The following is a 17,152-nucleotide window of genomic DNA, read 5'->3' as shown; positions in this document are numbered from 1 at the left end:
TATACTAAAACAAGGATTTATTTATGAGAGAACATAGAATTTGAGATGTAAGTTATAATGAAAGTTCCTACCCTTCTTGCAAGTTTATTTTCTATGATATGTGCATTTTAAAATACAGTTGATGCAAATGTAAGGCCAGGACTTCCCTGGTGGTGCAGGGGTTAAGAATCCACCTGCCAATGTAGGGGACACGGGTTCAATCCCTGGTCTGGGAAGATCCCACATGCTGCAGAGCAACTAAGCCTGTGTGCCACAACTACTGATCCTACACTCTGCAGCCTGCAAGCCACAACCAGTGAAGCCCGGGCACCTAGAGCCCGTGATCTGCAACAAGAGAAGCCACCGCAATGAGAAGCCCACGCACCACAATGAAGAGTAGCTCCCTCTTGACGCAACTAGAGAAAGCCCACGAGCAGCAACAAAGATCCAACACAACCAAAAACAAACAAACAAAAAGTTAGGTTAAAAAAAAACCCCCCCACACACAAATGTAAGGCCAGACACTTTAAAACTCTTAGAGGAAAACATAGGCAGAACACTCTATGACATACATCGCAGCAAGATCCCTTCTGACCCACCTCCTACAGAAATGGAAATAAAAACAAAAATAAACAAATGGGACCAAATGAAACTTAAAAGCTTTTGCACAGCAAAGGAAACCATAAACAAGATGAAAAGACAACTCAGAATAGAAAATATTTGCAAACAAATCAACAGATAAAGGATTAATCTCCAAATTATACAAGCAGCTCATGCAGTTCAATATCAGAAAAACAAACAACCCAATCCAAAAATGGGCAGAAGACCTAAACAGACATTTCTCCAAAGAAGATATACAGACTGCCAACAAACACATGAAATGATGCTCAACATCACTAATCATTAGAGAAATGCAAATCAAAACTACAATGAGGTATCACCTCACACCAGTCAGAATGGCCATCATCAAAAAATCTACAAACAATAAATGCTGGAGAGCGTGTGGAGAAAAGGGAACACTCTTGCACTGCTGGTGGGAATGTAAATTGATACAGCCACTATGGAGAACAGTGTGCAGCTTCCTTAAAAATAGAACTACCATATGACCCAGCAATCCCACTACTGGGCATATACCCTGAGAAAACCATAATTCAAAAAGAGTCATGTACCAAAGTGTTCATTGCAGCTCTATTTACAATAGCCAGGACATGGAAGCAACCTAAGTGTCCATCATTGGATGAATGGATAAAGAAGATGTGGCACATATATACAATGGAATATTACTCAGCCATAAAAAGAAACGAAATTGAGTTATTTGTAGTGAGGTGGATGGACCCAGGGTCCGTCACAGAGAGTGAAGGAAGTCAGAAAGAGAAAAACAAATACCGTATGCTAACACATATATATGGAATCTAAAAAAAATGGTTCTGATGAACCTAGGGGCAGGACAGGAATAAAGATGCAGATGTAGAGAATGGACTCGAGGACACGGGGAAGGGGAAGGGTAAGCTGGGACGAAGTGAGAGAGTAGTAGCATTGACATATATACACCACCAAATGTAAAATAGATAGCTAGTGGGAAGCAGCCGCATAGCACAGGGAGATCTGCTCAGTGCCTTGTGACCACCTAGAGGGGTGGGATAGGGAGGGTGGGAAGGAGATGCAAGAAGGAGGGTATATACGTATGCATACAGCTGATTCACTTTGTTATACAGCAGAAACTAACACAACATTGTAATGCAATTATACTCCGATAAAGATGTTAAAAAAAAAATACAGTTGATCCTTAACGACACGGGTTTACACTGTGCAGGTCCACTTACATGTGGATTTTTTCAGTAGTAAATACTATGATACTTCATGATCCATGGTTGTACGCGTCCTCAGACGAAGGGCAGTTTCTTAAGAAACCAAACATACTCTTGCCATAAAATCCAGCAACTGTGTTCCTCGGTATTTACTCTAATCAGCTGAAAAGTTATGTCCACACACAAACCTGTGATGTAAATGTTTATACCGACTTTACTCATAACTGCCAGGACTGAAAAGCAAACAAGATGTCCTTCAGTTGGTGAATGGATAAACAACGGCACACCCAGACAAAGGAATATTATTCAGTGCGAAAAAGAAACGTGCTACCAAGCCATGAAAAGACATGGAGGAACCTCAAAGGCATATTATAGCTTATTGAAAGAAGCCAATCTGAAAAGGCTTCGCAACGTATGATTCCAACTGCAGGACGTTCTGGAAACTATGAAGGCAGTGAAATACCTGGGGCTGCCAGGGGTTTGGGGGAGCAAGAGAAGACAGGAATTACTGGGTGAATTGGGGATTTTTCCAGCCTGGAAACTATTCTGTGTGATACTGCAATGGTGGATACATGCCAAAGCCCACAGAATGTACGGCACAAAGAGTGAACCCTAATGTAAATTATGAACAGTAGTTAATAATAATGTATCAGTATTGGCTCATCAATTGCAACAATGTACCATGTTTAATGCAAGATGCTAATAATAACAGCCACAGGTGTTGGATGCAGAGGGTACCCAGCGGGTATATGGGAACTCTCTGTACTTTCTGTTCATTTTTTTTCTGTAAACTTAAACCAAGCAGCTATCTGATCAAACCAAGGGGAAAAGACAATAGTAGCCGTAGATATTTACACTTAGCATGGGCCAAGCACAGTCTGAAACATGTTTACATGCATTTTTTCATTTAAACCTCACAGCTCACACCAGATATCAAAATAAGTTCCAGGTGGATTAACCACCATTTACAAACTATACATATCGATCCAATGAATAGACCTAATTTGGATACTTGAATAAAACTGACTATTTGAACAAACAAAATGCAAAAAACAAACAGAAAAACACATTTATTGAACATCTGGATAAATTAAACACCGAATATTTGAATCAAGAAATTAATAACATTTTTAAGTGTGAAAAGGGCATATTTCTTAGCAGTATCTTCATCTTTTAGTAGTACATATTTCTAGATGAAATAAGATCTGAAGCAAAAGTCCAACAAAAGGAACTGATTAAATAAATTCTAAAACATTTAATCAACCGAATTTTTAAATATCCCATATTGGGGAACTATTTAGCCAACATGGTATATAATATTCAAATGTAGGTAAAGATGAAAAATAAAATTCAAAACAGTATAATCTTAATTTGTTTAGAAATATCATATGTATTAATATATCATTTAAAATATACATATACACACACATATATATATATAGTGAGAAAGCAAGAGTGAGAATAAATATATCTGAAAAATTAAGAGTTAAACCAAAAAATATGGATTTGATGGTTGGCATTACAGGTGATTTTTACTTGCTTTCCATGGTTCTGTATTTTTCAGATTCCACATAATTAGATGTATTCCACATAAACAGATGTATTAGGCCAAGAAAATAAAACAAAACTCGAATTTTCAAAGGCTCGAATTAGCCCCTTCCTCATTCCCTCTGCCATTACCTTACTCTATGCCCTCATTATTTTAACATAATCCAAGCTGATTTCTCTTGTTTCTCTCCAGGCGTACCTAGCTGGAATTTCTTTCTAAAGGAAATAATCACATCTCTAGCCTCAGTGATCTCTTAGGCACTGGAGAAATACAAAATTTAAAACAAAAAAAGGTTCCTGTCCTCAAAAAATATATAACCTACGGGCTTCCCTGGTGGCGCAGTGGTTGAGAGTCCGCCTGCCGATGCAGGGGACGCGGGTTCGTGCCCCGGTCCGGGAAGATCCCACATGCCGCGGAGCGGCTGGGCCCGTGAGCCATGGCCGCTGAGCCTGCGCGTCCGGAGCCTGTGCTCCGCAACGGGAGAGGCCACAACAGTGAGAGGTCCGTGTACCGCAAAAAAAAAAAAAAAAAAAAAAAAAAAAAAATATATATATATATATATATATATATATATAAAAACTAGAGAGGACACAGATTAGGATTCTGGGTAAGAGCTAACAGCAGTATGGATTGAGTCCCATAGTTTAAAATAAAAAGGAGGAGGACACGGACGACTGAAGAACCCGCAGAGAAGGGCAGCCCATGAGACCACAGCAGGACCTCAGGGCGCTGCACACGGGGTGAGCAGAGAGTGCTCAGTGAGAAAGCAGTCATCGCAGGGGAAGGTCTCCACGAGCAGCGGCTGAAGAAGAAGGCAAGACACTTATGGTTTCATGGTGAATGAGATGCAAAAAGTCAGGAAGAATTACGGATTACCTACACGCCAGGCTGGGGAGCCTGAGTAGATGAAAGTGACAAGAACCGACAGAAGACGACAAAGAGGAGGTTTGTGTTACTGGCTTTGAGTCTAACGTCATCATCACTCCCAGGACCATCTCATCCAGAATCGGGATCTGCCCACTAACACTGCCCCCCCAAACTGGTCCTTCTCTATTCCAGATACTTCCTGCCCCCGTTTCTCCACAGGAACCTCAGCAGCGTTACTCGTTACACCCACTCAAAGCAAATAAACAAGTTTTAAAAACCCCTGGTGACAGATAGCAAAGCAATCATATTTTACATAAAAGGCTAGTAACGAATTCAATTAGATAACAATTTTTCACAAAGTTTTCAAAGACCTTATCGTTAAATTATTTTCAGGCTCACCTCTGTCCACAATGAAGTTCCTCGTCCGAAGGACTCCTCTTGTCTCAGTGACATGACAAGAGATGAGACATCAGAGAGGGACACTTTCTCCTGGGGGGGGGGCAGGGCAGTTTTAAAAAATTACTCATTTAAAAATGTTTGAATCAAACATCACTGAATCAAAATCACTGCAAAAGCAGTCTAGCAGACCACTTACGGTAGAATACTATTAGGTAAATCGAAAGCTACTTTTTAAAAAGAAAACATTATTCAACTTTTAACAGGAAGACATTGACTACAAACATGCAATTATATGCAATTATCTACGACCATTATAGAAAATGAAAGATCACTTCATAAATCTAGTTTCCTTAAAATTGAGGTTGCTATCTTAGAGGTAACACAGTCACAGAGCTAAAAGCAAAAACAGAAACAGCCTATAAGAAATTACTTATTACTTAAAAGTGAATCTGACTTTTCAACGCTGCAAAAATGACCCCGCCTTAAGAAAACCACCCGGGTCTTTTCATTCCCTGAAGGTTGCGCATCTTCAATTAAGATAGCTTGCTCTAAGCCGGGGGTCGGCAAAGCCACTCACTGCCTGTTTTGTAATTAAAGTTTTACTGGAACACAGCCACGCCCATTTATTTATAAACGGTCTATGGCTGCTCTTGAGTAGTTGTGACAGAGACCGTATGACTCAAAAAGCCTAAAATGTATACTAACCCAGCCCTTCACAAAAATGTTTGCTGACCCCTGTTCTCAGCAGTAGTGTTACTGGAGCTCTGTGAAAAACAGAGAATAAAGGTTTTCCTTGAATGTCAATTTCCTGGAAGACGTGCACCAAAAATACAGAGGAAACCAGGTGAAAGCTTCCAAGAGTCCTCTCCCGGTACGGTCACCCAGCTACCCCACCGACGTGTGAAATGCCTACCAGGGGAGCTCCTTAGAGACCCAGCACCCAGGGTTTTTACTGGAAGCTGGTCACACAGACACCCCCTGCATCGCACCTACAATTCCAGAACCCGGGAAGGAAAGCAGGTGTTCAGTAGAGACCACACTGTTTGTATGAGTACTGCAGGCACAGTAGGTAGGATGGTGGGAACCCTCCTGAAATCCAAGTTCCCAGATGCCAGCCAAGGGCCAACCTTATAAGCAGGGCTTTCTAACGACAGCATCACAGGCCTGCTGTGTTAACTCTTTTATGAACACCCGCTCACTAAGAAAGACTAGGAAACCGGAGTTAACATTAGGAAGAAAGATAAACTCACCACGTCTACCAGATTCATGGCCGTCTGAAGGAGATAGCACTGCGCTGCCCCTCGCAGCAGGATCTGATGTGTGATCATGGTGCACTGAAGAACGTCCCTGACATCGGAGAAAACACATGCACTTCACATGCACTTCCATTGTCTCAGGACAGTTCTGATAGTTTGTAGTAACTGACAACTTGATTTAATATATCTACACTTTCTAACGCAGACAGTCACTGCCAGGAGAATTTCAAAGCTATTAAATAATTAAGGCCTCTAGTGGAGCTCAATTTTAATATGAAACAGATCTCCTTTTAAAAACAACAAGATAAGGACTTCCCTGGTGGTGCAGGGGTTAAGAATCCGCCTGCCAATGCAGGGGACATGGGTTCAATCCCTGGTCCGGCAAGATCCCACATGCCGTGGAGCAACTAAGACCATGCGCCACAACTACTGAGCCTGCGTGCCACAACTACTGAAGCTCGCGCGCCTAGAGTCCACGCGCCACAGCAAGAGAAGCCACCGCAATGAGAAGCCCACGCACCGCAAAAAAGAGTAGCCTCTGCTCGCCACAACTAGAGAAAGCCCGCGCACGGCAATGAAGACCTAACGCAGCCAAAAATAAATAAATTTATTAAAAAAAAAAGACAATTTCAAAGTAAGAATTTTACACTTTTTTGAAATACTTTGTAATCAATATTAATATCTGTTATTTTATCTCTAGTTTCCTACATATCAATGTAATAAAAACAACTTACTGGCCTTATTTTTAAAGTGACCATAATCCAATAGTATGTATTATGGCATATATTTAAATTAGTAATTCATAAAACAAAATAAGTTCAACTATATGAATATATTTTTTAATTTACTTTTTTATTATATAAAATTAAGAGCGAAAAATCCTGATGCCAATATTAACTAAAACCACTCACTAGGGATTAAGGCAGAAGGAAAAACAAAATTTACTAACGGAAAGGTTCGACAAATAACCGTATGTGAACATACTCAGAGTACATTACCTCAGGGCAAGAAGCCCTTCTATACCCAGGGCTTTACATCTTGGGATATTTGCCAAAGCCTTAGATAGAAACAAAATGGGAATAGCACACCAATGTCGGCTCGTCATCTTCTGAATAAACTTTAACAGGAAACTACCTGAAAGAAAAAGTTTTAAGACGTCATTGTTGCCAACAAGCACATGAAAAGATGCTCAACATCATCAGACTTTAGGTAGGGAAATGCAAATCGAAAACCATAATGAGATACAACTTCACACCCATTAGGATGGCTACCGTCAAAAGGACAGACAATAACAACTGTTAACCAGGATGTGGAGACATGAACGCTCAGACATTCTTGGTGGAAATGTAAAATGGTACAGCCAGTGTGGAAAAGAGTTTGGTGGCTCCATTAAAAGTTAAACACAGGGCTTCCCTGGTGGCGCAGTGGTTGAGAGTCCGCCTGCCTATGCAGGGGACACGGGTTCGAGCCCCGGTCCGGGAGGATCCCACATGCCGCAGAGCGGCTGGGCCCGCGAGCCATGGCCGCTAAACCTGCGCGTCCGGAGCCTGTGCTCCGCAACAGGAGAGGCCACAACAGTGAAAGGCCCGCGTACCGGAAAAAAAAAAAAAAAAAAGTTAAACACAGAGTTACTATTTGACCTAATAATTCTACTCCTAGGTATATAATTAAGAGAAGTGAAAGATTACATTCATATAAAAACCTGTATGTGAATATTCATAGGAGTTATTCATAATAGTTAAAAGTGGAAACAATCTAAACATCTACTGATGAATGGATAAACAGAATGTGAAGTATCAACACAGTGGAATATTATTCAGCTACAGAAAGGAATGGAATATTGATAAATGTTACAACATAGGTGAATCTTAAAAACATTATGCTAAGCAAAAGAAGCCAGACATAAAATAAAAGGCCACGTATTATATGATTCCATTTATATGAAATGTTTAGAATAGGCAAATCTAGAGAGACAGAAAGTAAATTAGTGGCTGACAGGAGCCAGGGGAAAGGAAAATGAGACTTGATTACTTATGGGCAAGGAGTTTCTTTTGGGGATGATGAAAATATTCTGGAATTAGTGGTGATAGTTGTATAACTTTGTGACTATAGTGAAAACCACTGAACTGAACAATTTAAAAGGGTGAATTTTATGGTGTGTGAATTATATCTCAATAAAGCTGTTGGGAACAAAAAAAAAAATCAATGTCATTTCAATTTCATTCCTTTTTAGTAAGGTAAGTATTCTAGTACATTGTAGAAATTCTGAAAACCATGTAGCTATATATTTAATAGTTAAGGTAAAAGATAAATTTTCTACTGTTGGAAACCATTCATCTGTTGGAGATATTAAAGAAACACAGGATAAGAAGTGCCAATGGTAACTGGCCTCTGACATCTGCAAACAGTGATATTAGATCTTACTCACAGGTTACTTTGTACCTACCCTGGCTCTAATCACTGTAATTAATTTAAGTATTTTGAGATACAAAGGATGGTGCTCTATCCTGCTTTCTCTGCTAATATGTGACATCTTAAGGATCTTCAAGTCACAGTAGTTAATAAAAATGTCTGTTTCCGGAGATCATCACTTACAATGACTTTTGAGAAATCCCTGGACGCTCCTGAAAGGGTATTGCCTGTATTTTATATCTCCCAAAGTGCCTAGCTCAGAACTAGATACGCTTAGGATATTGTTGACAGAAAAAACTACAAAGTAAAAACTGTAAATAAACATTCTACCTGCCCTCCCTCCTGTTGGACTAATTAAGTTCCCATCTTCTGCCTCATAGCTCTCTCATGACACAAGGACGACGGCAACAGCCAAGCCTCTATTGCTTATTCACTCACTACACTGACAGGGTCACACGGCCACAAACTCTAGGCGCTCAAACTCTAGGGGGCACTGATCACCGTCATGTCACTCACACCGTGCTGTGGACGTGAGATGTGCCAACGTGGTCGGCAAATGAATCCCCAGACTGTAAGCTTCCAAATTCTAGCAAACTAAAGAACGGCTCTGACAGTTATCTTTTCCAGTTTAACTTTTTAAAAAAGTAATCAAAACAATCCGTTTTCTGTAAATCTAAAGTTGTGATACACAGGTGACCATCTTTTCTCTTTCTTCCCTGACTTTTGAATACATAGCATCACTGGTCATTGTTCACCCTATTTGCAGATTAAATACAAAAGAAAAAGTATATATATATATTTCATAGCCAGGGTCACTTTCTAAGTCACAAAGCCCAGAACGAAAAAAAAGATTCGGAAAGAAGAGTGGGCCCTGCTGCTCAGCAAGGAAAATAACACTGGCTTTGTGCTTTGCTTACCAACATAGCCCATCAGGAAGAAAAGTACATCTCCAACCTGAAGAAGTGGGATATTTCTAGGATACAAGGTCTTACGAAAAGCAAGTATTTTTTCCTTTCTTATCTTTCTGAGTCAATATCTATAAAGGGACAACTTTGCCACAACAGATACTCTGTTTATAACTTTTTCCTAAGCCCAGGTTCTTTCTTTCTTCGACCTATTTTGCTCATTTTTGAAACTGAATAGAGACAAGTGGAAAGAACGGCAAACTGCAGCACACATTGCAAAACTGCTTCCATGCTACGGATACCAATACTGGTATCACGTTATATACAAAAGTAAAATTGTGTACTCAGTTTCAATGGACATGTGTATAATTCTGACAAAATTTGCATATTCCGGAAAAAGGAACTATTTTGATAATACTGATTATAATAGTCATAGGTTGGTGCTTATAACCAACATACTAAAAATTTAAGCTAATAAGTTAAAAAGAAACTCTTTACTGACACATACTCTTTATTTCTTCTGGAAGAAGAGAAATGTAAGTGACTAAGAACTTCTGTAATTTCAATCCCAGTGGAGAACCACTTCCTATCAGCTGGCCTGGGGACCTACAGACAAAGGGGAAAAAAAACAAATATTTTAAATCTATTTACAAATAAGTAGACTGAAACTAAATGGAATATGGCCCAAATGTCTTTCAACAATAAAACAATAAAACCATCTTCTTCTTCTAAACCTGCATTCTATTTTTCAGTAAAATCTTCTCTGATGAGAAGATCTCATCAGAGATCTTCTAGGAAAACAGACGTGAGTCAGCAATGTGCGACACTAAGCAGGCATGGATTTCTTCTTTAATGACACTTTCTCTGACACACATATATGAATCTTGCCAAATAGTATCGTTTAAAAAAAAGTCTAAAAATGAAACTTTAAAATTATATTTTATTGTTCCCAACACCTAATCCAATGATTTTAAATCTTTAAGTATTAAATAAAAGAAATAACATTCACAGAACGACATATGTTAGTAATAAGTAACTTTTGCAAGAGCATTTAATTATTAACATCTACAAAAGTCACACTGTTTTGTTTTTTTTTTTGCTGTATGCTTCGGCCAGGGACATTATCTGTTAATTGAACACATTAGGGTGCTAGGGAACTGAAGGCATTTCGTAATAAATGTGTTTGTCAACTCTCAGAAAGCACCACGTTGGTTTTACTGCTTTCCAGCGGTCTAATTGCTTCGGAGAACTATTCAACAGTAATGATTACTTGAAAATCAAAAATAATTGGCAAATCTAGCGTTGCTCTGCTCTTTCGATATTAAATAGGACTAAATATTAATATAACTTAGCAGAGACTAACTTAAAAATTTTAAAGAAGTTGGTGGTGAGTTTTTTTCTATTAGAGGTATACCAAACAAAAGACTTGCAAGTATAAAAAAACTTAGTCTTCAAAATTAGACAACATAATTTCAAAAGCAAGGGAAATTTTTGAAGATATAATTCAAGAGTACAGGTAATGCTCAAAAGATGAGGATAAGGCATAATACTGACAAACTCTTCCCAGTATCAACCTTGACAAAGGGTGATGGTGTCAAATAAGCAATATGTCATGCAGAATGGCCTCCACCGTCAGATAGGGAAAGGGGGAAGTTAGAATGAACCCTGTGGTAGTGGACTAGAAATGGATGTGCTGGTGTGAACTGATGGTTTTTAATATGGATGGATAGATGGATGGATGGATGGATGGACAGACAGACAATGAAATATAGATGGTAAGTCTGCTCAGCAGACAGAGCTAAGAAACAGAGGTATACACACACACACACACACACACACACACACACACACAATCGTCATGAGAGAGACGATGATTAAGCAAATATGGTTAAACAGTATCATTTAGGGAATGTGGATAAAAGATACATGAGAATTCTTTGTATTATTCTCACAACTTTTCTATAAGTCAAGATCAAAAGTTAAAAGAAAAAGGAAAAAAAAAGTCCCAAGTGTTGGTTAGCCAAAGCCACTACAATTTCCAAGAGGGCAGAAATCAGGAGTAAGGGAAAAGAAGTAGCTATGTAAGATATCCTTCCCAAAAGGCCAAGAATGGATGGGTTCAAAGTAGGAAAGAAAAGAAAAAGAGAAACACCTGACACAACTACTGGAAGAAAGGCAAGAAGAATAACAAACACAGAAGGGATGACATGGTTAGAAAAAGCTGAATATCTACAAGGCAACATATATTTATGTAACAAATTCATTAAACAATCTGGTCACATTTCATAATCACATTAAATTTATATACCCAATACATATGACTGCATTGCTGCTAAATAACGATGTTTGTTTACCTGCTGTATAGAGAGCTCTGTGAAAGTGCATCCATTAATGCCCCAATAATAAACTAAAAAAAAAAGGAAAAAAGTTTTTGATGTTAAGTTGTAACTGTAATTTTGAACGGTCAGCTTGCTGTAACTGCACATCCTACACAGGGCTACAGAAGAGCTGTTACAAGCAAAGCTGATCTCTCATGCTGTAGGTTGGTCTATGATAGTCTTGGAGGATACCTTAATTCCACCAGAACGACAAAACAAATACCGAATTTTCCCACCTGATAAAAACATACAGAATACTGAGAGGAGAGTACATGCTGTGCTAAGAAGGAAGAAGAGAGTCCAAAGAAGGGACACATGGTGGAAAATAAAGGTAGTAACAAAGGAAAAACAAAAAGATACTCAAGAGAAAATTCAAGCCCTTATGCCTGGAAGATAAAGGGGGAAAAGTATATTTTCAAAAATATTACTAGACAAAAAAGCGAGCTTCCAGGAAGTGCAAGAAGGCTAGGAGAATGTAGAAAAATGATGCATATTAAAACACTATACATGTAGTTGGACAATTAGGAAAGTTTCCTTCAGTTACCTCTAAATGAGAGGTACATTACCATACCAAAGTCAGTGATCACCTGACTCATGTGGCACCATAATATAAAACGTTAAGTCACAGCTGTAGCTCTCACCATCTCTTTGCTTTCTGTGATTTCTGATAAATGGAAGCATAGATGCTAATAATATAGCTCTAAAGGCAACCTCCGCCCAGTACAGTCGATAGTAATTCATCGACTCAGAACTGGGGGACTAGCGTGACTAAACAAAGAGCGGTAATTCAGTGACTCAGACTGTGGAAACAATATCACTAACACGCTTCTATACCAGTTTTCATGCTGTTGACTTTTGTTCAGAATACTGATACCAAAGAACTACTGGTAATGATGCAGGCAGCCTATCGACAAACTACATTACAGAAAGCGTTCTCCCAGTACGATAGCTAAGTTTAGAGAAATAGGATTTGTTGTATGCAAACCTCTAAAATGTTACTTGCGATTTTCAGGCCCTAGTGTATATTTTTTGAAGATCACATAGGATAAAACAAATACCTTCACCCCTCATCTTTTAACAAAGGGAAAAAGGAAAGGGAAAGGCTGTCATTACCTCAGAAAATTCTGCTGAAAACGGAAGAACCCTTGTTTCATAGAGCTCCAAAAAATGGGTAACGCCTTCTTTGGTCAGGATTTTATTTTCACTTTCAAACATTCTTTTATAAATACACAGATGCCAGGATGGGTGAAAGAGCCAACATCCTGTGGAAATAAACACCGAATGTTGACTTAAGATTTTCACATTATGTCGCCCCACGTAGACTACATATTCAAAACTAAACACAAACACATTAACTTCATTCCAACACCGCAAAAGTGAGTCTCTTTTTAATCGCATCTGAGGGTGTTTAATTACTGAATAACCAAAATAACTTCAGTATTTGGTATTCCATTTTCAGAGAGATTCATTTAGAAAGGCTGCAAGCGAGTGTCATAGTGGCTACAGCATACAGAAATTAAATATGACCCCACGCAGGTTGAAACTCTAGGTTTGGGGTGATTTCAACCAATTCTTCTCTCACCTTACTTCAATCCATTTTTCATATAGAAACCTGAAACTGTCCCTGCTCTATTTAAAACCCTTGCGTGGCTTCTCAAAACTCAGACTAAAAAACAAGCGAGGCGTGAACTGCTTCTGACAACTACTCCGACCTTAACCCGCCTTCTCACACCACTGTGCTGTGGCTTACTGGTCGGGTCCTCTACCCCACTGAGCTGTTCCCATCTCAGGGCTTCTGCACCCAGAGCTGTCTCCTCAACTTCTGTGTCACTCTTCAGGCAGTCTTTCCTAGCTGCCCTCTCCAAGGTATGGCCTCACTCACTAGATAACTCCATTTCTGCCTCTTGTTTGTTGCCTGTCTAGAACTTATCATCAAAGCTATTTTTTCCCGGAAAACAGACAAAAATCAAGTGAAAAAGAGTACATCTGTCTCACCACTTTATCCCAGCGCTTAGCGTGTATTGGATACTAGGTAAACATCTATTAAGAAAATATACAAATGAGAAACAAAAAATGGAGTATGTACCTTGGACATACTTCAACTTTTTTTGAAATATCTTTTAACACTATTAGAAAAAAAACTCAGCATTTTTAACTCATGGCATTCTATAAATAAATCAGTCTTTTTTTTTTTTTTTTTTGTAATTTACACCAAGATGCTTGTTCAATCCTTTGGCAGTGATTTTTCAAAATCTGTCACTGCCATTTGATTTGGTTTGCCAAGAGCTGTGGGCAAAATGTGGTAATAAGAGAATCATTTTAATAGTAAATGCATAAGTGAAGTCACAACAGGATTCAATGAAATTCTAGCCCCAGGTGGGACTACAGATTCCTATGGTCTGTGAAAAATCCCAGTGTATCAGAAAACAACCATAGCAATCGGCTGAATAAAGCTCAATTCCTAAGGGGTCAAACTACTAAAGTTGTAATTATCTAAAGCAGGCACTAAAACCCATTTACCTAGGTTATTTCTCACGTGTAAACATGATAGTGTAGCATTTTATCGTTCACATGAATACAAAACACCATTAGCTTGCATTAGCTGTCTCGTTGATCTAACCTTAATTTCATAAAATAATTTTAAGAAGCTCCAGCTTCATTTTATTTCTCCTAAGAAGCCCTCATAATACAGAACTGATACAGGACTTAAAAACCATATTTAAAATAGCATCTTGGAATTTTCTCTTCCTAAGAAGTCCAACCTACAGAATAGCTGAAACCCGAAGAAAATAACTCTAACAAGGAAACAGATACATTAAGAGAATAAGGATGGAAAGCACTTAAAATATGTAATACCAAAGAGCTCTTATTAAAAATGAATAATACACCACGATTAAAACATTACCAAAGAGCCCTTATCTTTCAAGGATATATACTGAAAAAAATTACAGATGAAATGATATGCTGTCTAGGAATGGGCTTCAAAATCATTTGATGGGGAGGGAGCAGGAAAGGCCACATATGATGTGAGACAGAGACTGGCACAAGTTGATCACTGCTAAAGCCGGGTGGTGGGGTTCATCATACAAACTCTTCTCCTTCCGTGAATGTCTGAAATTTTCTATAATCAGAAGTTTATAAATTACCAGACCTCTAAATTATAGAAAACTCTGCAGCCATTTAAAATTAAATTCTCAAAGACTATTTAAGGACATAGGTAAATGCATTTGGTTATATTGCTGAGTGAGAAAAAAACATTATGAACAATCAATCCACAAGGTATGTATCTGGAATGTTAGCAGCGGTCTCTTGGTAGCAGTAAATTCATATATTCCTATAACATGCTCTATAATGAATAAGAGTTACTTATAAAATTAAGGGGAAAAACTGTAAGTGTTATAAAAAAGCAAAATAAAAGTAACTGTTACCATTTTCCTCTGACACTGCATATTCAAACAGATTGTTCAGCTTTGGTAAAACTGGCTTTATAACATGTATCTGAAAAAACAAGAGCAAAAAGCCACAGGAAATGAAAATTCACCGTTCAAAACTCAAAGGACTTTTCGTCTATTTATACAACAGTCACTCTGTTCCTCCTTGCCGCCCTGGAGAGGCAGGGCCTGTATGCCACTATGTTACAAAGAGGAAAAACTACTGCGATGCTTCATCTAGTTACTCACGTTGCTCAAGGCCACTCATTCAGAAGCAGAGTCAGTTCAGAGTTCAAGGCTCTTCATTCTTAGACTCTGCTACACATACCAGCGTCTAATTTACATACCCTACAAACTAAAGGTAAATCACAGTTTCTCAATAGTGAGGGTCTTGAGGATATACTGATTCAGGAAAACCGTAAGTTTAGAAACGCTTTTCCTTTATTGCTCATCCTTGTATCTACATATATTTAGTACATATGAGTAGTTCTTTATTTTAGTCCACAAACAATGCATCTGGACTGACACCTCCCAGCGGCTCCACGATGGCAGGCCCCGCACCTTAGGGACTGAGAACCCCTACAAGCGTGGTGCCCAGAATGGCAGCTTAGGGATCTCCTAGGACCATGTAAAATACCTGAGTTCTCAGGCCCCACTGCAGACCTACTGAATCGGAAACTTTGCAGGCCAGACACTTTCATAAGCCACCTGGGTGATCCTAATGAATGTTAAAGTTGGAGAACACTGCACTAGGGTAGGTAATCTTAAGAGATTCTTCTCAACTTAAAAACTCTAAGAGCCTACAAAAATGAACTCAAAGTCGACTGCAAATGATTTTTCAAGTTTCCATTCTCGGGACCAAGAATGCAAAGATGTAAGAGAGAGAGGAAGGGAGGAAGAGAGAGAGAGAGAGAGAGAGACAGAGAGAGAGATAGGGAAGGAGGGAGGGAGGGAGGGACAGAGGGGGAGGGAGGGGGAGGGGGGAGGGTGGGAGGAGGGAAAGAAGGAAGGAAGGAGGGAAGGAAGGAAGGAGGGAAGGAAGGAAGGTAATCTACAAAATCGAAGGCCCATTATAGCATCATTATTTACTTAATAACAATTTACCTCAGACTTTAAGTAACATTTCCCTTAGTGTGCATTTCTTAGGAGATTATTCATAACATCAAGAAACTAAAAACTCGTAAACATTTTAGAAGTAAATGTCAAGGGAAGATCAAATAAGACTGAATTCTTTGAATGACAACTTAAGTCAACTGAAAGTATTCTTTAATTTCCTGAGTTTATATTCAATCTTAAATTGCACCTATGCCAGAAAACGAAGTGCGCTTGGACTCCATTATGCTATATCCAAGTTGGCCTTTTTGTATTGCTTTTACAGAATGTTTGGGGGAAAAACCCCAAGAACTGCATCTACATAGGATTTGTTAAAATACGAAAACACTTACCTGATTTCCTTCAAGAGTTTCCATAATTAATATATAGTTTTCCCAAAACTTTAGAAGCTCATCTTTTTTCTTCTCAGACCACCAAAACAGACTTGGGCCTGATATGGTTGAAAAAAGAAAATTAGTTCCTACATTTAGTTCCTAAGTCAGAAACTTTCATAAGCTTCCAAATGATAACAGTTCTTAAAATTATGCTACTATTACCAAATGTCGTTTTCTCTAACAATGGCGGGTGCCCCTGTATCAGAGCCTAGGTAGGAGGCTTGGGCAAACAAGAATCTCAAAAGGAGGTTTTTCCAAAAACAATTAAGGTTACTACCTTGGAACTCTGGGTAAGGATGACAGATTTGAACACATGTACTCTACTTTCTCTCCCTAAGAATCTCGTTATAACAGTAAGAGATTTTCAAAGGCAAAAACCCAAGAATTGGAGAAAACAGGGGAGCAGACAACAGCAATGAAATGAGGATCCGCAAATCAGATTAAAAGCGAGCAGAATCAAGACAAGTGACTCTTAAGTTGGCACAAGGAAAGCAAAGAAAAAAACCTGATTCACACTACAAAATCCCCCCAAGCCTAAGGAACTGGCAGAAGAAAATACTTCAGGAAGTAGAGGTGAAAATCAAGGCTAAACTAAAAAGGATTTGTTTAATGTGTTTAAGAAACAGATCCCCAGATGCCCTTTCCTGTGTTCTGAACGGGAAAAAGACTGGGATTGATTCT

The 17,152-nt window shown here is 38.8% G+C and overlaps 1 protein-coding gene across 3 annotated transcripts in view; it reads right to left on the bottom strand.

The window, feature by feature from the left end:
* Window positions 1-17,152, bottom strand: part of TARBP1 (TAR (HIV-1) RNA binding protein 1) — a 61,396-nt gene that overhangs the window by 38,957 nt on the left and 5,287 nt on the right. For all 3 annotated transcript variants that reach the window (XR_010936045.1, XR_010936044.1, XM_067711069.1), the window contains exons 2-9: window positions 16,430-16,527; window positions 14,982-15,051; window positions 12,667-12,815; window positions 11,530-11,582; window positions 9,684-9,781; window positions 6,857-6,992; window positions 5,853-5,949; window positions 4,603-4,692 (exon numbers count right to left, since the gene is read on the bottom strand). Coding sequence is in view for 1 of the 3 variants with exons in the window: in XM_067711069.1 (XP_067567170.1) it covers window positions 4,603-4,692; window positions 5,853-5,949; window positions 6,857-6,992; window positions 9,684-9,781; window positions 11,530-11,582; window positions 12,667-12,815; window positions 14,982-15,051; window positions 16,430-16,527 (791 nt within the window). In the remaining 2 variants the exon portion in view is untranslated. The remainder of the gene's footprint in view (window positions 1-4,602; window positions 4,693-5,852; window positions 5,950-6,856; window positions 6,993-9,683; window positions 9,782-11,529; window positions 11,583-12,666; window positions 12,816-14,981; window positions 15,052-16,429; window positions 16,528-17,152) is intronic.

This window comes from Pseudorca crassidens, chromosome 16, assembly GCF_039906515.1.
Source record: "Pseudorca crassidens isolate mPseCra1 chromosome 16, mPseCra1.hap1, whole genome shotgun sequence".
NCBI classification, from domain to species: domain Eukaryota; kingdom Metazoa; phylum Chordata; class Mammalia; order Artiodactyla; family Delphinidae; genus Pseudorca; species Pseudorca crassidens.
This window is presented reverse-complemented; position numbering and strand designations above follow the sequence as displayed.